At 39.3% G+C, this 21,264-nt stretch overlaps 1 protein-coding gene and 1 pseudogene across 1 annotated transcript; both read left to right on the forward strand.

Moving 5' to 3' along the window:
- Window positions 1-1,301: 1,301 nt before the first annotated feature.
- Window positions 1,302-7,061, forward strand: LOC118022759 (cytochrome b-c1 complex subunit Rieske, mitochondrial). Its single transcript, XM_035023563.1, has 2 exons — window positions 1,302-1,627; window positions 6,197-7,061. The coding sequence occupies exons 1-2, from the start codon at window positions 1,414-1,416 to the stop codon at window positions 6,805-6,807; spliced, it is 825 nt and encodes a 274-aa protein (XP_034879454.1). The 5' UTR covers window positions 1,302-1,413; the 3' UTR covers window positions 6,808-7,061.
- Window positions 7,062-15,456: 8,395 nt separating this feature from the next.
- On the forward strand, window positions 15,457-16,377 carry LOC118022920 (annotated as a pseudogene).
- Window positions 16,378-21,264: the final 4,887 nt, after the last annotated feature.

Raw genomic sequence — 21,264 nt, forward strand, 5'->3', positions numbered from 1 at the left:
GGTCAGTGTGCTGTGGACCTAGAGAGAGGAACATAAATGTGGCAGGAGGAATTGAAGGATAAAAACAATACCAACAAACCTGGTGCTTAGCGTGTGGTGCCCCTTGTCGGTACGTTACACACATTAGTACATTTACTCCTTCCAGGTGGCATCATTAGCAACCCCATTTTACAGGTGAGGAAACTAAAGCATAGAGGGGTCAGGAAACTTGCCAAGGTCCCAGAGCCCACGCACACACAGCACAGAGAAACTTCATTTACTTAATATTTAAATTAACTCACTTTGACCTAAAAAAATGTAAAACAAACTTTATTTCACTATAGTCATTGGAAAATCAGTATCAAGACAAAATAAATACCATGAAAAGAAACAATATTATTAAATTCTCTACCCACTGATTCTACTGCCCAAGGGCTTTCAAGTCAAGGCCTATTCTCTTAAGGCGAGGCTGGCAAATGTTAGAGAGGAATTAACAACATATTAGCACCAAACTAGGACTTTCTCGTTGGTGTAAAATCAGAAGGATTGAAAGAGAAGTAAGAAAGAAATAACTTTCTCACCATGTGATAGAAAGTGATTTAGGGACTCATCCCTGCATCTCCTGAAATCTCACTTAGGGAAACTGGTGATGGTCAAGAGCACAGACTCAGAAGACAGACTAACCCCTTTCACCCCTTGCTGGCTATCCTGTACTGGACAATAATCCCTCTAAACATCGGTTTCCTCATCAGTAAAATAGCTGTTACTTCACAGGAACCTTGACTATAAATGAAAGAATGAAGATTATGCACAAAATCTAATACACAGTAAATGCTTAATACACATAAGCCATTACCATTGTCATTATTATTAAGCTTTGCCCCTAAGTCCCTGGCTTTTTAAAAATTTATTTATTTTATTCTTTAGTTCGATAGTGCTAATAATAAGCATTATAGTACACACATAATGGTCACTATATGCTTGGCTCTATTCTAGGTTTTACAAGTACATATAACCTAATATATATGTATATGCCCTAACATATGTTAAGAATTATTATTACCCCTATTTAATCTACTGTGATAACTTATTCTTATCCCTAGGTTCCTACAGATAGTTTTTACCCTGAAGGACGCAAAGTCGATCCACGGGACACTCCCGCAGGACCTCCTTTGCCCACTTTCTTCCGGGTAGATCCCAGGACCAAAAGGCGCGCGGGCCGGACGCAGAAGGAGGCACACCCTCCTCCCCGCCTGGCTCCGCCCTCAGCGTATGCTCGTAGCCCTGCCTCTGACGCAGCGCCTCTTCAGGCTCGGGCACCACTTGGGCCGGCGCGCTGACGTCACGGGGCGCGCCTCCTGCGCCTCCTCGCGCCTGCGCCGCGGGCGGAAGGTCGTCCCTGTGACCGGCTTGGCGTTTGGAGAAGCTGTCGCCATGTTGTCGGTGGCCTCCCGTTCGGGCCCGTTCGCGCCCGTCCTATCGGCCACGTCCCGCGGGGTGGCGGGCGCGCTGCGGCCCCTGGTGCAGGCCTCGGTGCCCGCCACCCCGGAGCCTCCAGTGCTGGACGTGAAGCGGCCCTTCTTGTGCCGAGAGTCGCTGAGTGGCCAGGCCGCGAGCCGGCCTTTGGCCGCCTCCGTGGGCCTCAATGGTGAGCCGGGCTGAGGGGACCCCCTTTTTCTCGCTCCCTCTGGCTCTGGACCCAGGGCACACCCGAGGAGGGCGGGGAAGTGGAGCGGAGCCCTGCTTGGGGGATTAAGTTTCCGGGCTGGGTCGACCTTGGGCAATCATCTGCACCTCCCGGGCCTCCGCTCTCACCGGGGCACGGACGCAGCTGGGGTGAGCGATCGCAGGTGACCTCCGGCCCTGGCCTCCCGTGCCTCTGAGGGATTGTTTCCGTTGGCGACCAGTCTGGGTAAACCACAGGCCAAATTTTGTACTTCACAGGATAAATTCAAGAACCCTGACGGCCGACCGTTTCAGCAAAGTCTGACAGATTTTGTTGCTTACAGGTCGTTTGACTTTGGGCAGATTTCTAAACGTGTTGCCTTACCAGTGAAATGGGTGAATGATTATACCAGTTTCGTAGGTAATGTCGTGAGTTTCAGATGGAAAAATTTACATAAAGCCATTAGCACATTTTGGGGCACTTTATACATGCTCAAAAAATAGGAACTGCTATTAATATTTGGGACGTTGTCCCGTTTCCCACCACCTGATCCTTTCAGTGCCCTTCTCTTTCACGCCCCCTCCCAACAACAACAACACACTAACACATGCCCCAAGGTCATTAATGGTGTCGAGTATTAGCAGCGTTTTCATTTGGTGGGCCGTTATTTTCACACTGTAATCAGTTTATTCCTCAAGAAGAGCAACAGGCAGAGGTTGATTTGAAAGACTGAGTTAGCCATCAACTCTCACCGAATCCTACTCTTTATCTTTTGTGGCTTGTGTTCCATTTCTTTTTTCAGGCTCCGGATTGGAAATCCTGAAGTGGCAACCTGTAGGCCAGTGTGCCTGTAGTCTGCCCAACCTGCATAGTTTTAAAAGGAAGATGTCTTGTGTGTCTTAAAATGTTGGAATCTGGCAACACTGAACTCTAGTTTCTACATGGGAAAAGTCTAGTGTGCTGTGCACTGGCTGCCCTCTTAGTTGGAGCAAGCGCTCTTCCAGTTCATCACAGTCCTCACCAGACCTACTTCATTGTGTTACCTTCCTGGCCCCACTGACAGTTGATTTGGCAAGTAGGACAAGTAATGCTTGCCCTACAACTAAGTTGCCCCCATTCTTTATTCTTCCTCTATTCACCCTGTTCTCTACTGTAAAATAATCCACTCCATTTTCCATATTTCCAAGTCTTACCAGGTCAATCTCTGTTCAGGATCAGGTCAATAAAATCTTTTATTTGCTGATTCCTTTATGCTTTATAGTACATAACACTTTCCACTATTGTGTTTCCTGGTGACTCCTCTGACCTTGTGCTTGAGGGCATAGAGAAAAATCTCCTTTATTTTTCTATTTCCTACAACCTCAGATTTTGCATACAGTTCAGAATATTTGTGGATGAATAAAATGGTGGGTTTTTTTGTTTTTTTGTTTTTTTTTTTATTAGGGGGCACCGGTGGGTTTTGGAGACGTTGTTCAGGGCATGAACAGAGTACCCTAGCCCACCCTAAGCCTATTCTTTGGACCTGGAGGTGAGAAACAATAAGGGAGGAGAAAATTTCAACAGCAAAGGCAAAAAGGATCTTTGGAATTTGTCTAATGGCTAAAGGGTTTTTTCTAAAAATTAGAGGCTTACCTGACTTTTCCAAGAACTGGTAAATAATACAGAACCATAAGGCAAACTTTTTCTGTGATCATGTCTTCAGCTTGTAGCTTCAGTTCACATTAAAATCTCCTGTCTAGGGGCGCCTGGGTGGCTCAGTTGGTTAAGCGACTGCCTTCGGCTCAGGTCATGATCCTGGAGTCCCGGGATCGAGTCCCACATCGGGCTCCCTGCTCAGCGGGGGGTCTGCTTCTCCCTCTGACCCTCTTCCCTCTTGTGCTTTCTCATTCTCTCTCTCTCAAATAAATAAATAAAATCTTTAAAAAAAAAAAAATCTCCTGTCTAGATGGTTTGTGGAAAGATAGTACTGAGGGTGTGAGAGGGGAGGATTCGATCAGGAGGATTCGATGAGGTAAGGAAGATTTCCAGGGCACATCAGAGTTCACCTTAAAAGAAAAAACAGAAACCTGTTTTGTTATAATCCCTTACGTTTTCTGTTTCTAGAAGTATCTGATTCTACTCGAGTTTAGATCTAGCTAGCATTTTTGCTGCTAAAGTCACACCTAATAAGAGTTAATGTAAATTACTTAGAGAATGACTGTCACAATATGGCAGTTTAATTTCCCAAAGTGTTCGTGGTGGTGTAGTATGATATAAAGTGTAACCTGCTAGATAAAAGGGGAGTAGACAACTGGATTTCTTGGACCACCAAATCTCCGGAAGAGAATGTCAAAACCATTCTATTTAATGTTCCTATACGTTTCCTTGTATGCTGTTAACATGGTCAGGGGTTGTAGATACTGTTTTTAATGTAAAGGATGAACTTAGGTTCCTTCATCTTTTAAGTATGATACACATCTTTCCTTTGTAATCCCAGACAGTACTAAAGGAAAGTAATTCATACTTGATCCCAAACCCCAGTCTACACTGACAGGTTTAGCATTAGGGAGAGGTAGAGTAGTATATAATGCAATGTCACTCTGCCATAGTTGTGAATCTCAGGTAGTCACTACCCATGTCCTGATCCCCTCCAAAAAATGTTGGGTTAGTCAGAAAAGTACATAGAATAATGTTGATAGGTTACCATTCTTTATGAATATAGTTGGCCCTTGAACAGCATGGGTTTGAACTGCACAGGTCCACGTCTGTGTGGATTTTTATATATATATAAATATGGTACAGTACTGCATATGTACTTTATGATTTTCTTAATAACATTTTCTTTTCCCTAGCTTATTTTAAGAATGCAATATATGATACATGTATATATAACATACAAAATATGTGTTAATTGACTGGTAAGGCTTCCAGGCAACAGTAGGCTGTTTTGAGGGAGTCAGAAGATAACAGAATTTTGATTGCATGTGGGCTTGGTGCCCCAGAATCTTTTGTTGTTCAAGGGTGAATTGTACTTAGGGCTTCCATTGTTATTGACCTTGAGAACCACGTGAAAGTAGTTGATATAGTCTTTATTGTAATGTTTAACTGTTCAAGAAGTATATTAGGATGAGACAGCCTAGTAGACCAAGTAGAATTGCAACTTATATGAAAATGCATTTTATAAGTACATATTTCTTTTAGAAACAACACATTTTCTCAGTGAGGAATTTTTAGTGTCCCTCTTCTAAAAAGGAAACCTTGTGGCAAATTTCCTAAAATGCATATACAATTTGCAGAGATTTGCTTCCTGAAACATACTTAAAAGTGATGCCAGTAAGTTCATTTTTTTGTCAGATATTTCAAAATGGTATGGGACAAAGGACATAATATGTTTGTTGTTGTTGTTGTTTTTTTAACAAAACTGGGGTGCCTGAGTTACTCAGTTAAGCATCTGCCTTCAGCTCAGGTGATGATCCCAGGACCCTGGCATGGAGCCTCCCTTGGGCTCCCTGCTCAGTGGGGAGTCTGTTTCTCCCTCTCCCCCTCCCCCTGCTTGCACATGCTCTCTCTCTTGCCTCTTTCTCTCTCTCTCTTGCTCACTCAAAGAAAATCTTAAAACTGCTTATATCCAACATACTACATAAATAGTAATTATTTGTTTATTTAACATTCGTTTGACAAAGATCTGGCCTATTTAATTGGCCTGCAGTAGTAGTATTTCAGTTGAGAGACCCACACCAGTGAAAAAGAAAGATAATGCCTTTACGCTTATAGAATTTATTGCCCTTGACTGAAAAGTGGGATATATGAAAATTTTGCTCTTTTATCCTGTACTAAATTGAAATAATTGGTTCTTTTGGATATTTCATTTGATGGTTGCATATTTTGATAAGGATGTTCTTTTTTGTCCATTAGTGGCTTTACTTGAAGTTAAAGTAATACTGATTTATGCTCCAGAGTATAAAATAGAAATCTCTAAATTTTCTGCAACTAAAGTTAAGCTGACAGTTCACAGAATGTTTATTATCTTGTAATAAGTATTTCATGAATTTTTAGCAGTTCTTTCAGCAAGTAGGTAGATTGGAATGTAAAGTTAGACATTTGGTTTAATAAGATGGTCACAAATCAACTTATTGGGTAGACTTAAGGAGTTTTAGGGTCCCTTGTAATCCAGAGAATGTGAGAGATAGTTACCATAATTGTATGTCTTGGCAGGTTGAATTTTCAGGGATTTTAAAATATTGCTGTTTACAGTACTGTTTAACTTTTTAGATTTGATGCACTAAATTGTTAAGAATTCTGAATCAGTAGTGTTCAATCACGAGAAACTCAGTTTACACATATAATCTTGTGATTTCTTACCAGTATGATAGGTAGTGATTGACCTCATTTCTTTTTCAGTATTTTATATGCTGGCACTGCCAACTTGACAATTTCTGAGATCAGTGAGTGCCATATTTCACATTTTTATAACTTGATTTTTGCTTATGAATTCACAAAGGTTATTTCCTGATGTATGTCCCTTTCACGGTACTCATCTAATTGTGTTTTTTAACTTTGTTTATTTCGCAGTCCCAGCTTCCATTCGTTATTCCCACACAGACATCAGAGTGCCTGACTTCTCTGACTATCGACGCACTGAGGTGTTAGATGCTACGAAGTCTTCAAAAGAGAGCAGTGAGGCTAGAAAAGCTTTCTCCTATTTGATAACTGCAACGACTAGTATAGGTGTTGCATATGCTGCCAAGAATGTCGTCTCCCAGTTTGTTTCCAGCATGAGTGCTTCTGCTGATGTGTTGGCCATGTCGAAAATCGAAATCAAGCTATCCGATATTCCAGAAGGCAAGAACATGGCTTTCAAATGGAGAGGAAAACCACTGTTTGTGCGCCATAGAACCAAGAAGGAAATTGAGCAGGAGGCTGCAGTTGAAATGTCCCAGTTGAGGGACCCACAGCATGATTTAGATCGAGTAAAGAAACCTGAATGGGTTATCTTGATAGGTGTTTGCACTCATCTTGGTTGTGTACCCATTGCAAATGCAGGAGATTTTGGTGGTTATTACTGCCCTTGCCATGGGTCACACTATGATGCTTCTGGCAGGATCAGGAAGGGGCCTGCCCCTCTCAACCTTGAAGTTCCCTCATATGAGTTCACTGGTGAGGACATGGTGATTGTTGGTTAGAGACCTGGACTCAAGTTCTAGGCTCCTTTTGGTCTTCTTGTCACCTCAGAAGACTTAGAAGCAAGCCCTCTATACTTAAGTTGATTTGAAATATTTAAGAATTGCTAATAATGTATTTGCAAACATTAATGTGAAGTAAATTGAATTTAATGTTGAATGCTTTCAAGCATTCACCTAATAAAGCCACTGTTAAACATTGTTAACCTCAAAGACTTAAAAAGTGCAGTTTCTTTGATAGTTAATTCTATTTAAAAATTACAGGCCGGTGTACAAGATATTTGTGATACCTATAATCAACTTTCTCCATCTTCCTTCTTTGTGTCAGGGACACAGATTCTACAGTGCTAATGGTTAGACTGAGGTGCAACTGGTCATTTCCAAGTCCTGGAAGATATTTATGGCATTGGCAGAAATAGTAGTATCCAGCTTTCCCGTCTTGTCTCTTGCACATGAGTCCTGGCTACGTGTGTCCTGCCCCGTCTCCCCCCCTCTGCACCCCCCCCCCCCACCCACCCACCTCAAGTCTGTGTGGTGATGTTGAATATACTCTATGGGAATAGAGTCCTAAATGAGGTGTTAGCAGTTCGGAGGGTTTAGCCCCACTTCTAGGTAGCCGATTTCCTGCTTATGTGATAGGTCAGGAAATTTTCTTTTTCACATATGGGAGTAAGTTAGTATTTAGAATTTTTCAGTTTTAAGAGGCAGTGGTGGGATATTATCTGAGAAAAGCTTTCCAGAATGGGAGTGCTGCTGTTATTTTCTTCATCAGGTATGGATATTCATGTTCCCGTTGCTCCTGCATCCACCCTATCAAGAGGCCAAAGTATCTGACTTACACTGTGTTAGTGTGAAAATGATCCTGCTGCTGGGCGCCTGGGTGGCTCAGTTGGTTAAGCAACTGCCTTCGGCTCAGGTCATGATCCTGGAGTCCCGGGATCGAGTCCCGCATCGGGCTCCCTGCTCAGCGAGGAGCCTGCTTCTCCCTCTGACCCTCCTCCCTCTCATGTACTCTCTCTCATTCTCACTCTCTCAAAGGAATAAATAAATCTTTAAAAAAAAAAAAAAAATGATCCTGCTGGTTTTGTTTCTGCAGTGATTACATTTTGAGGTATTTCAGTTGTATTTGCAGTCACCAGTTTTCACGGTGAAGTGAAGGTGGGCACAGGGAGACATCAGAATCCACACCCACTTCTTGCTTTCTGCCTTCTACCTTCAGTTACACAAGTGAAACAAGACAGATCTGATACTCTCCCTGGGAACTGGGAGTGGGCTGTGCCCTTCGTTGAGAGTCAACAGCTGCTTTGATAAGTTTGCCTTATCTTTGCTGTTTGGCCATGGGCCAGTAATACACCACTGGGTCCATCTTTGATCACATGTGTATTTGTAAGAAAGTAAATTAGATTAAGTGGTTAGGTCTTCCAAAGGGAACTGGCCGTCCAGGGTTCCAGTCTTTAAAATGGTAGCTAAGTGCATCAAAAAGAAAATGTCCAAGTTTTTATGCTTATGAGCAGATATTTGGTTCATCTGTACCATTCTAGAAAGAAAGGTGTGCTAAATGGGGCTTATTATAATAGTATTTTATGTTCCGGTATTTGGGGTAAAAATATAAGACAAAAGGTGCCAAACATTGCTAGTTTACTAAAAGTAGTGAAATTACATCATTGTGTATAAGCACAGTGGGTATGTAGTATTCATTAATATTTGGAGCATCTCACATGAAACATGGCCACCCCCCCCCCCATCATGAGGCCATGAAATGTAGGTATTGGTTGGATATTTTATCATTGTAGTAAGATTCCTTTTTTCCTAATATTTATGAGGAAGATCATTTTACACTTTCTTCTCATCCTACCTTTTTATGGTGCCAGTTGTCCACAATTTATTTTTTAAAACTATACCAATATATTTATTATAAACTGACAAAATTTGAAGTTGAATTGAGTTCCTACTTTCTTTTTAAAAAGCAGCAGGAACTATTCACTTCCTCAGGATATGCTAATGTAGGAGCTCATATATATTTTTACAGTCATAAAATTCTTACTTGGAAGAACTTACGGGATGATAAATAAAAATTCCAATTTTTAATTTTAAGATGAATTATTAAGCCTGGAGTAGAGGCCTCAAAGCATGAATTCTTAGATCCCAACAAATCTGAGTGACTTTTTTGGGGGGGGTTTGATTTTTCCTGTGTGTAAGTTTAAAGGAATTTTTGTTCCTTTGGGCATAGCTGAAACTGCTGAGCTTTTAATATATCCATGTGTGGATTGAGTGAGTTCGGAGCATAGCGTAGTGGAAGTACTGGACTAGAATTTAGGGTTTTAATTCTGGCTTTGCCATTTCCTAGCCATCGAACCATGGGCCTGTTCCTTAACCTCTTTTGGACACTGTTTTCCCCCATCTGTAAATTTGGGATGGTTTCTAAGAGGTCTTCTGCCTTTAAGATTCTCTGAGCCTCTTCAACCCCCCTGCCCCAATAATGGAAATAGTTTTCTTAGATAAATATTTGTTGTGTTGGCAGTATTTGGTACTTCAATAAACACATCCAAAGCATTTTAATCAACTGAACCAATCTTTTACAATAGTAGTGTTCAAACAGGGCAGCCTTCCTACTCCAGGGGGTGTTTGTGGCCGTTATTTGATAGTCACAATGGCTGGAGGATGCTGCTGGTATTGGGATGGAGGGATCGGGGAGTGGGAACACAATACTCAGTTGTGAGGGGAACACAGGTCCACAAGCTAAAAACTGTGCTGCCCAAACCATCAGCACCACTTTCCTTTTTTTTTTTAATAAAATTTTTTGTTATGTTAATCACCATACATTATATCATTAGTTTTTGATGTAGTGTTCCATGATTCATTGTTTGCGTATAACACCCAGTGCTCCATGCAGAATGTGCCCAAATGCCCATCCCCCCACCCCCTCCCCTCTAGAACCCTCAGTTTGTTTCTCAGAGTCCATAGTCTTTCATGGTTCATCTCCCCCTCCGACTCCCCACCCTTCATTCTTCCCCTCCTGCTATCGTCTCTCTTTTTTTTTTTTTTTTTTTAACATATAATGTATTATTTGTTTCAGAGGTACAGGTCAGTGATTCAACAGTCTTACACAATTCACAGTGCTCACCAGAGCACATACCCTCCCCAATGTCTATCACCTAGCCACCCCATCCCTCCCACCCCCCACCACTCCAGCAGCCTTCAGTTTGTTTCCTGAGATTAAGAATTCCTCATATCAGTGAGGTCATATGATCCATGTCTTTCTCTGATTGACTTATTTTACTCAGCATAATACCCTCTAGTTCCATTCACGTTGTTGCAAATGGCAAGCTTTCATTCCTTTTGATGGCTGCATAATATTCCATTGTGTGTGTGTGTGTGTGTGTATATATATATATATATATATACACACACACACACACCCCACATCTTCTTTATCCATTCTTCTGTCGATGGACATCTTGGCTCTTTCCATAGTTTGGCTATTGTGGACATTGCTGCTATAAACATCGGGGTGCACGTACCCCTTCGGATCCCTACATTTGTATCTTTGGGGTAAATACCCAGTAGCAGCACCACTTTCCTGAAGAGAAATGCCCATACCCCATTATTACCCCCTCCCATGCTGAAGTGCTACCTTCATCTTTTCATGTTTGAAATGCCAAACAACTGCACTGTGACTCCCTGCCTGGAAAGGCCAAAAACAGGAAGTTTGCACGTTCCTAGATGTATCACAGGTGTTCTGTGCTGGAATTGGATTTGGTGGGCTGCTTATGTCTTCTGTGATATTTTGACTAATGATGTTAAACTTAAGTATCCCATTTAGTTTTTAAAAGAAGGCTTTGTTCCACAAATGACCAAGACAAGTAAAATTAATTGATACTATGCTAAATGGTTAGAGCAGACTTATGTTTGATTATTTCAGTGGAACAAAATCCTAGATATTAGGGGGAAATGACTTAAGGAAATTTGACCAGTTGGCATCCTGACATCAGATGATTAGCATGTACTTTTTTACTGGGAGTAAAGATTGGGACAATCTTGAGATTCCCTTTTTATTATGCGTTAAACAGAGTGGTTATAGAAAATGACCTTTCCAAAAACCCTAGCATTGTTTCTTAATGTCACATTTACTTTTGTCTTTCTGAGCATATCTTCATAAAATCTGTTTGACTCAATCTAAGTGTGCAGAGGGCATTTGTCCTTATTTGATATATATGGTTTAGGATCAGAATGTGCTATTAGTGCCCTGTATTCTGAACAGTGGGAATGTACTATTCGTCAGAAGTCACTCTTCATTCTCATTGTGCTGAAATGGCATTTTCTGTATTTTCATGTCATTTAAATACTGCCTTGGGGCGCCTGGGTGGCTCAGTCGTTAAGCGTCTGCCTTCAGCTCGGGATCAAGCCCTGCATCGGGCTCCCTGCTCCATGGGAAGCCTGCTTCACCCTCTCCCACTCCCCCTGCTTGTGTTCCCTCTCTCGCTGTGTCTCTCTCTGTCAAATAAATAAATAAAATTTAAAATTAAATAAATAAATAAATAAATACTGCCTTTTGTATATTGACCCAAAATAAATGTGCATATTTTTCAGAGTGATATTCCTGGCCCACTGTTCTCATACACTTGCACTATCACCTATTGCTAATGATTCCCCTAGATTACTTCCCTGAACTTCACAGTCATGTTCAGCCACTTAAACTGGGCATCTGTACACAGATGTTCCATTAACACCTTAAACTGTCCAAAAGGAAAGGAAGTCATCTCTGTTTCCCATAAGCCATCTTCTTCTTTGCAGTTGGTGACCTTCCCATCTACCCAGTAATCTACCTGGCAGTAAGAACCTCTAGTCTCCTCTGCCTCCTTTTCCATTACCCCTTCCCCTGGTTCTAAATCCCCAAACCCTGCTAATTGTACCTACTTAATAAAACAGGTCCATTACTGTCTCTGCAATCTGTAACATTCTAATAGGGGCAAGCTTTGAGCACCAACTCCTAGTCCATAGACTAAGTGTACTTATGTGTACGATCTCATTCAATCCTCAAAAAATCCTGTCAGCTGGGTAATGTTGCTATTCTTAGTTTACAGGTAGAGAAATTGAGATCCATGGGAGTGCCTTGTCCATAATCATATAGCTGGTAAGTTGGTGGAACCAAAATTTTAGTTTAACCCAAGGACTCTGAGTGCAGCATGTATAGTCCTGATCACAATCCTGTATATGTATTTGTGTGTATATACCTGTGTGTGTCTGTATACATAAATGTATATAATACATATATGCATATGCATTAATTGAGGCCTTGTCAATTCTTGCCTGGTCTATTGCAGCAAGGTCTTTTTTCTTTCCTCTAATCTTCTCCCCTTAAAACCCATCCTCCATATGGGTTGCCAAGGGGTGTAGAGGTAAAGAGTACGGGCTTGGTTCTTGGGTTCTAATCCTGGCTCTGTCATTTCCTAGACATGTGATCTGACATAAATCACTTAATCTCTTTGTACCTCTCTCCCTTATATGAAAAAGACACTGCCTCAGGATTTCTTTAGGAATTAATGCATTAATGTAGGTCAAAAGATGACTTCAAAACTGAACATGGAACCTCTATGGGGCCCTTACCTGCATCCCATCAGTAAAGCCTTTGCTCCAGTAACACAGAACTTGGATGTTACCTGCCTTCTTGTTTTCTCTCAGTCTCTTCCCACACTGTCCCCTCTGCCTTGTTCCCCTTCCTTTCTTTTGTTTTATCTGGTTTGTTCTCAGCCTGACCTTCAAGATTTTTTTTTTTTAAGATTTATTTGAGAGAGAGAGAGAGCATGAGCACTGTGGGGAGGGGCAGAGAGAGAGGGAAAGAGAATCTCAAGCAGACTCCCTGCTGATTGTGGAGCTCAGTGTGGGGCTCTATCTCAGGACCCTGAGATTATGACCTGAACTGAAATTAAGAGGCAGACACTAAGCCAACAGCCACCCAGGTGCCCTGCTTCAAGATTCTTTAGGTGTGGTATTCTGCCCTTGAATTACATTCACTTTTCTAGCAAGTTTCCCGAAAATCAGGGCATATCCATTTAGATATCTATGTTTTCCTCTATTTTGAAGTTCACTCTCCTGGTCTGTCTCCCCACCACTAGACTGAGGGGGGCTGGGGATCTGGCAACTCCTTAGCCATGGAATTGAGTGCTGAATGGGGTGGAGGGTGGGGGGAGGGGGTTAAATTTCTGAGAGGCATTGTTTGAAAGAAAAGATTTCCAGATACTTTGTACAACATCTTTAAAAATTGAACAATCATGTAATGTCTGTGTATCTTATTTTTCTAGGACTTTAGGTCAGAGGAGAAATGAACTAATATTACAGGATATTTTGGATTTAAGTTTACACTCCTCCCAGAAGAAAAAATTCAAAGGAATTCAAAAGGTATAAATAATTCAAAATCTTTTTTTAAAAAATGGATTATTTTACTTTTTTCATTTGGTTCATAATGAACATTCTTCTCCCCAAGTAAGATTTCAATGTCAAAAGGTCCGTCCTTCAGTATTTTATTTCCAGCATTAAAATGCAATGGACATCGGGTCATTACTTACAACATTTCATCTCTCTTATTCACTTTCTACCCTAGAATTTAGGAAGGGAACATTTTGCTTAGAGGGGAAAAATATTATCAAGCAGGTGAATTGATCAATTTTTCTCCGAGGTAGGAATGATGGAGGATTATTTTCTCTTTTTCAATACTCAGCACTACTTATTGGAAGTTAAAAATGTCCTAAGCATAGTACTGCTAGGAATAGGAGGTTAAAATGGTTTCTACTGTAGGTACTTAAAGGACACCTAAATACACTACACAGAAAGACTGTTCAAGTATTTGCCTATGCGAATTCTTATAAAAAGATTATTATAGATCTTAGATCTCTGGTCAGCAGTACAAGATTAAAAATTTTGCGAAGGGCTTCAGCAGTATCTTTGTAATAAGTCCTCCATAATGATCAACATAAGATTGGTCTATCAGTGAACTAAAAATCCCAAATTCAAGAAACTACACTTTATACTTCACAGCTATTGTACTAAACTTGGGCCAATTTGAGTGCAAAAGCTTACAGTCATCTAGCTACTGAAATCCTTATCTGATTAGAATATTTGCAAAGGTAAGAAATGAGAGTGCATAAGTAATAGTTTTTCATACAGTTTTAAAAGGGCAAACAAAACCTTGACTCCTTAATTGAAAGAAAGCTAATGCATTTCACATAATTGCCTGGTTTAAGATGATTGTCTGAAATTTGCCATTTTCTTTTATCTATTCATGGTTAAAATTTCAACTAATGCCTCTTCCTTTATCTGAGGGAATACTTGCTTTCTTAGCTCTCACCACAATACAAACTCTTCTGTGGCCCCTGTTTGGCCCTTTAGAGAAACAGAGCATTCTGAGGGCCCCAGCTGATCTCAGTATATGAAAATTGTAAGGGACTAAGGGATTGCATTCCCCTTAGTCAAGATTATCTATTAGAACCTTTTAAACATAAATTTCAAATGAGATAAAGGGTATGAAAGGCATTATAAACTGTAAAGCAAAATACAAATGCTCAAAACGTTATTTAGTGAACTCTACCCGTGAGACCATATATGACATTTAGAATATGATTAGGTATGCGGAAAGGCAATTTCAAGGTGGAGGTATGTTCCTATTCAGACTGCGATTCATCAGTTGAAGATAGGTATTAATCCTGTATTCTCATGATTCTTTAGCCCCTGGAAATTCAGATTTGCATGTGGACATGGTTTTGATGCTAATAGCAAAGCTGAATTCATCCACAGTAATGGTTCACATTGTAGGACCCTCTTCCCCTGCCAGGTTTTAGCTAAAGGATTATTACTAATTGAATCCAAAAGCTAGTTCTCTGAAAAGAACAAGAAAATAGATACAGCTTTTGTAAGCTTGATAAAAAGAAATAAGACAAAGCAAAAATATATAAGATGAGAAGAGAATGAGCCATTATCACTTGATGGAAGATACTAAATAGTAATAAAGTAATATAAGAATGCAACTCTATGCAGCAAAGTTGTAAAGCTCAGGGGATACAGATGATTTATTAACAAAATATAAAATGCCAAAATTTACTCAAGAAGTAGAAACCTTAAATATACCAATTAGCGTAGATCAAATTAAGTATAAAAAGTTAACATGACTGGTTGGCTTCATATCCGAGTTCTATATGACACTTTAAAGAAAAGATAATTCCATTCCTGCTTAAGCTATTCTAGATCAAATCTCCAATCTTACTATGCATACAATTCACCTGGGGATCTTGTTTATGATGCATATCCTAATTCCATAGGCCTGGGTTATGGCCTGAGATTTTGCATTTCTAACAAGTTCCAGGAAATGAGCTTGACGTCCAATTGATGTCCATGCTGCTAGCCCATGAAGCATTCTTTGGATTAGCAAAATTCTATACCATGGGGATGTAGGGTAAGGTGGGATACGGAAGCTCTACAATTCATTTTATGAATTCAACATAAAATTAATATTAAAACTAGACATTAAATATACAAAAAATAGCACATCATTCTCATTTACTGAATAAATAAAAATTTCTAAATAAAATGCTAGTAAAAGAAATCAAGGCTCTCTGCTCCTCCCTGTTGGATAGACACTTGCATCATCCTTAAGATATGATGGTGAAGGTTGGAGTGAATGGATTTGACTGTCATTGGGTACCTGGTTACCAAGGCTGCTTTTAATTCTGGCAAAATGGATATTGTTGCTAACAATGACCCCTTTGTTGATCTCAACTGCATGGTCTACAAGTTCCAGTATAATTCCACCCATGACAAGCTCAAAAGCACAGTTAAGGCTGAGAATGGGAAGCTTATCAAGGAAAAGCCTATGTCCATCTTCCAGGGGTGAGATCCCAGTGCTGAATATGTTGTAGAGTCTACTGGTGTCTTCATTACTTTGGAAAAGGCTGGGGCTAACATGAAGGGCAGAGCCAGAAAGGTAATCATTTCTGCCCCTTCTGTTAATGCCCCCAAGTTTATGATGAGCATGAACCATAAGTATGACAACTCCCTTAAGATTGTCATCAATGCCTCCTGAACTGCCAACAGTTTCCAACCCCCCTGCCCTGCCCCGACCAAGGTCATCTTTGACAACTTTGGCATTGTGGATGGACTCATGAGCACAGTCCATGCCATCACTGCCACCCAGAATACTGCAGATGGCTCCTCTGGGAAGCTGTGGCATAATGGCTGAGGGGCTACCTAGAATATCATTCCTGTTTCTCCTGGTGCTGCCAAGGCTGTGGACAAGGTCATCCCTGAGCTGAATGGGAAGCTATGGCATGGCCTTTCATGTCCCCACCTCCAATGTGTTGGTTAAGGATCTGACCTACCATCTAGAAAAAGCTGTCAAATATGACATCAAGAAGGTGGTGAACCAGGCATCAGAAGGACCCCTAAGGGCATCCTAGGCTACAATGGGACCGGGTTATCTCCTGCGACTTTTACAGTGACATCCACTCTTGCACCTTTGATGCGGGGACTTGTAATGCCCTCAATGACTGCTTTGTCAAGCTTATTTCCTGGTATGACAATTAATTTGACTGCAGAAACAGGACTTTATGAAAAATAAGTAAGTACAGGATCTATGAAAAAAGTCTAAATCAAGATCTAAGCAAATGGAAAGAACATATTCTTAATGGCATAACTTAGTTTCATCAAAAAAAAATTTTTCCAAATTAGCATGTATTTAGGATCTCTATAGTGGTTTTTGTTTGATTGTATATTTACCTTGTTTTATTTAGGATAAAATGGGCATGAAATTTATATAGAATAAAAAATATCCAAGAGCCAAGAAAAGTATGAAAAAGAAGAATGGAGGTTGGCTTTAGAAGCAAGAACCCACTATAAAATCACTGTAGTTAGATTTATATGGCATTGGCATGGGAACAGACATGTTAGTGGAACAAAATAGACTATCAAGAACTAGATCTTAGGGTATATGAGAATTTAATATAAGAAAAGCAGGAATCAATTCAGTGGTGAAAAGAATGGGTTGTTTAATAAACGGTGCTGGCAAAACCTACTATCCCTCTGGAAGAAAACAGAGTTGAATCCCGGCTCTCATTATGCATGAAAACAAATTCTAGGGAGATTAAAGATGCATGTAAGACAAATTTTAAGAAAATCTCAAACTATATAATCTGAGGATGGAGAAGACCTTAATCATGACAGGATCTATATCAGAAAATAGAGGCCTGTTTGTATACAAAAACAAAATCTTTTTTTCTTTTTAGATTTTATTTTTATTTATTTGACAGAGAGACAGCGAGAGAGGAAACATAAGCAGGGGGAGTGGGAGAGGGAGAAGCAGGCTTCCTGCTGAGCAGGGAGCCCAATGTGATGCAGGGCTGGATCCCAGGACCCTGGGACCCGAAGGCAGATGTTTAAGGACTGAGCCACCCAGGCACCCCCCAAAATAGAATCTTGAATAACAAAAGATATTAGCCAAATCAAATGACAATAGATTTGTAAAAAAACCCAAAAAGCAATGAAAATGAAAGAATTAGGCAATATCTATAGAGATTTTGTAAACTGACAAAAAAAAGGACAAAACTCCAGAAAAAAAGTAGGAAAAAGAAATGTATAAGCACAGACAGAAAAAAAGTAAATCTGAGAGACTAATAAATGAGAAGGTATTAAATATCTTAGTTGTCAGATTAAGCACAATGGTAATGAGATATCACTTTACATCCATCAGGTGGGCAAAACTTTAAGGAGAAACATCCTTTGCTGTTGAATATGTGTGAGAAAGGGGTACTTACACATTGCTGGCAGAAACAGGAGATAGTTTTAATATATTTCTCCAGACTGCTTTCCAAAACCAAAAATACACATACCCATTCTTCTGAGACACTCCCCAAAGAAATAAAAACACAACTATTGAAAAATGAAGGTATAAGAATATTTGTTTGGGTGAATTTATAGTGGGCCCAAACTAGAAACAAAATGACAATGACAAAAAAACAATAAAAGAATGTATAAAAGTTTTTTAATGTGTTTTATGAGTGTGGAAAAAATGTGGACGAATACCAGGTTCTGTTAACATGAATTATCTGGGATTGAGGTGGATATGGGGAGAAAAAGTCTGGGAGAGGTGGGGGTGGGGGGGTGCACAGAAACAAGTTAACAAGGAAAAAGCAAGAAAATACTACTAGCTGCCTGCCCAGCATGAATGATAGCCCATTTTGCAAAATTATATATGTGCACCCACATACATATGTATATATATGCATACATATATACATGTATGAATATATGTGTATATGCATCTGTGTATATGCAAAAAGAGATTGAGGAAAAATGAGTTTATACAAATATCTGCAGACATATAAGGATGTCTGTGACATATTGCTAAGTGAAAAAAAAAATTACGAAGTAAAATGTATAATATGGCTCCCTTTGGTAAAAACAAAAACATCCTCTATATGTATATTGTTGCTTTGATATGTTTGCATGAGTAAAGAGGAAGGTATAGATAAGCACTTTCATGCTGTTACAAGGGGTCATAAGTGTAGAGTTGAGGGGAGCATGATGATTAGGTTTTTTCTTTACAGTTTTTAGTATTATTAAAGAAGGGAGGGAAAGGGAATACAAACCTGTTTTGCTTTGTAATTTGAAAAACTTGAAATTGTACTCTCCTGACTCTCTGGGCAGACATTTTTCCTGACTTATTACCTCACTTGGAATATCAGTTGGTCCCTTCTATTAATTAATATTAGACATTGATTAATATTTGTCAGTTGTCAATTTTTTGCCTACTAGCCGTTAGACATAAACTTATACACAAAAGCCATATAAAAGTACAGTTCTGGATATATGGGTAGAGTAATTTTTGAATTTAGTAACTGTTTTCTAGGAAGATTAAAAACAATAGATTTACCACTTATTTATTTGCATCACTCATTTGCAGGTCCATCCTAAATCATAGATTGCTTTAGTTTATTCAAATATGAAGGGAAGAAGGATGGAGGTTCATTGCAGAAAAGTCATTTGCATTTTGCCATATAATTATATATTATTATCTAGACCAGAACTGTCTAATAGAACTTTCTGCAATGAAGGAAATGTTCTATAATCTGTACTGTGCTGTCCAATACTGAAGCCACTAGCCACATGTGATTATTCAGCACTTGAAATGTGACTAGTGTATCTGAAGAATTGAATTTCAAATTTTATTTTAGTTTTGATTTAAATAGCCACATGTGGGGGCGCCTGGGTGGCTCAGATGGTTAAGCGTCTGCCTTCGGCTCAGGTCATGATCTCAGGGTCCTGGGATCGAGTCCCGCATCGGGCTCCCTGCTCCGCGGGAAGCCTGCTTCTCCCTCTGCCTCTCTCTGTCTCTAATGAATAAATAAATAAAATCTTTAAAAAAATAAATAAATAAATAAATAAATAAATAGTCACATGTGGATAGTGCAGATCTAGAACCACTTTCCTCATTAAAAACAAAACAAATGTCAAGCCTGTTGATTGAAATAGCAAATTTGCCTCTTTTGTCTAATAACTAGTGTGTAGATAATATTTTCTGTGTATAATGCTGTAACACCTTTTTAAAAACATTATGATGATGATCCCTAAATTTTAATAAAATATTTTAAACACAAAAATGTGAATAAACCCTCATGAACCCACCATTCAGATTTAACAAATGCTAGCATTTCATTAAATTTTGCTTCAGATTTTTAAAAATAAAATATTACATATCTAGTGGAAGCCCCCTTCACAATTATTCCCTTTCCCTCCCTTCTCCACATCCTGTCCATGTAAGGATATATATATTAGGCATGTATCCTTCCTGTCCATTGATCTCAGATATTCACCTCATGCTTTCAAGGTGGACAAAAAACAAGTGTCTTCATCAGAGTGTAACATTCTAAGTTATGTGTGTATCTGTTTGTGTTGTCTCTGCATGTTTGCCAAGAAATAATCCAAGAAAGATTGGAGGAATTTCAGAGCCATAGAGAGAAGCTGAACAACCTGGATGAGGGGTTATCTACCCCAGAAAGTGAGAGTGAATGATGTTAAATAAGAATCATACAGCTTGATAGCAAAAAAGCAAATAATCCAATTTTAAAATGGGCAAAGGACCTGAATAGATATTTTTCCAAAGAAAACAAACAAATGGCCAATAGATGTATGAAAAGGTGCTCAACATCACTCATTATCAGAGAGATGGGAATCAAACCACAATAAGATATCATTTCACACCTGTTAGGATATCTGTTATTGAAAAGATAAGAGATAGCAAGTGATGGCAAGGATGTGGAAAATAGGAAATCCTTATATCTGTTGGTGGAAATGTAAATTGGTACAGCTGTTATGGAAAACAGTATGGTAGTTCCTCAAAGCTCCTAAAAATTTTAGTTCCTAAAAATTGAACTACGTATTATCCAACAATCCCACTCCTGGTTATGTATCTGAAGGAACTGAAATCAGTATCTTAAAGAGATATCTTCACTTTCATGTTTATTCCAATATTATTCACAATAGCTAAGATATGGAAACAACCTAAGTGTTCATCGACAGGTGAATGGATAAATAAAATGTGGTATATGTATGTGATGGAATATTATTCAGCCATAGAAAAGAATATCCTGCCATCTGTGTCAACACGAATGAATCTGGAGTGCATTATGCTAAGTAAAATAAGCCAGATAGAAAAAGACAACAAATACCGTATGGTATTACTTATATGTGGAATCTTAAAAAAAAAAAAAAAAAAAGCCAATTTCATAGAGAAATAGAGAGTAGAACAGTGGTTACCTGATACTGGGGTAAGGAGGAAATGGGGTGATGTAGGCTGAAGTGTACAAATTTTCAGTTATAAGAACAAGTTCTGAGAATCTTATGCACAGCACAGTGACTGTAGTTAATAAGATATTGTATACTTAAAATTTACTGGGAATAGATCTTAATCACTCTCACCACACAAAAGAGCTAACTATGTTAACTATGTGAGGTGATGGATGTGTTAATTATCTTGATCTTAGTAATAATTTGGCAATGTATATGTATATCAAATCATCATGTTGTGTGCCTTAAATATATACAATTATATTTATCAATTACTCCTCAATAAGGCTTAAAAAAAGAATTATTAGGGAAGATTTAAGTTCAATGGATTTTATAAGAATGGACATTTGCCAATAGGTAGGAAAGGTATTTTCCTAAAGTTAGCAATTGAGGAGCATCACCATGAGGTTTTCTCTATATTTTTCATGAAGGGATTTGCCTAGGGAAGTGGTTCTCAAATTTGTGCTCATTAGAATCATCTGGGAGCTTCAAAAACCACTGATTCCCAACCCACTCCCAGAGATTATGACTTGATTGGTTTCAGGTTCTCCTGTGAGTCAGAATTTTTAAATGATCTCTGGGCAATTCCAATATGCAACCACAACTGAGAACTATAGCCCCAGACCAATC

This window comes from Mirounga leonina, unplaced genomic scaffold, assembly GCF_011800145.1.
Source record: "Mirounga leonina isolate KUSES-001 unplaced genomic scaffold, KU_Mleo_1.0 Mir_177, whole genome shotgun sequence".
In the NCBI taxonomy this organism is placed as follows: Eukaryota; Metazoa; Chordata; class Mammalia; order Carnivora; family Phocidae; genus Mirounga; species Mirounga leonina.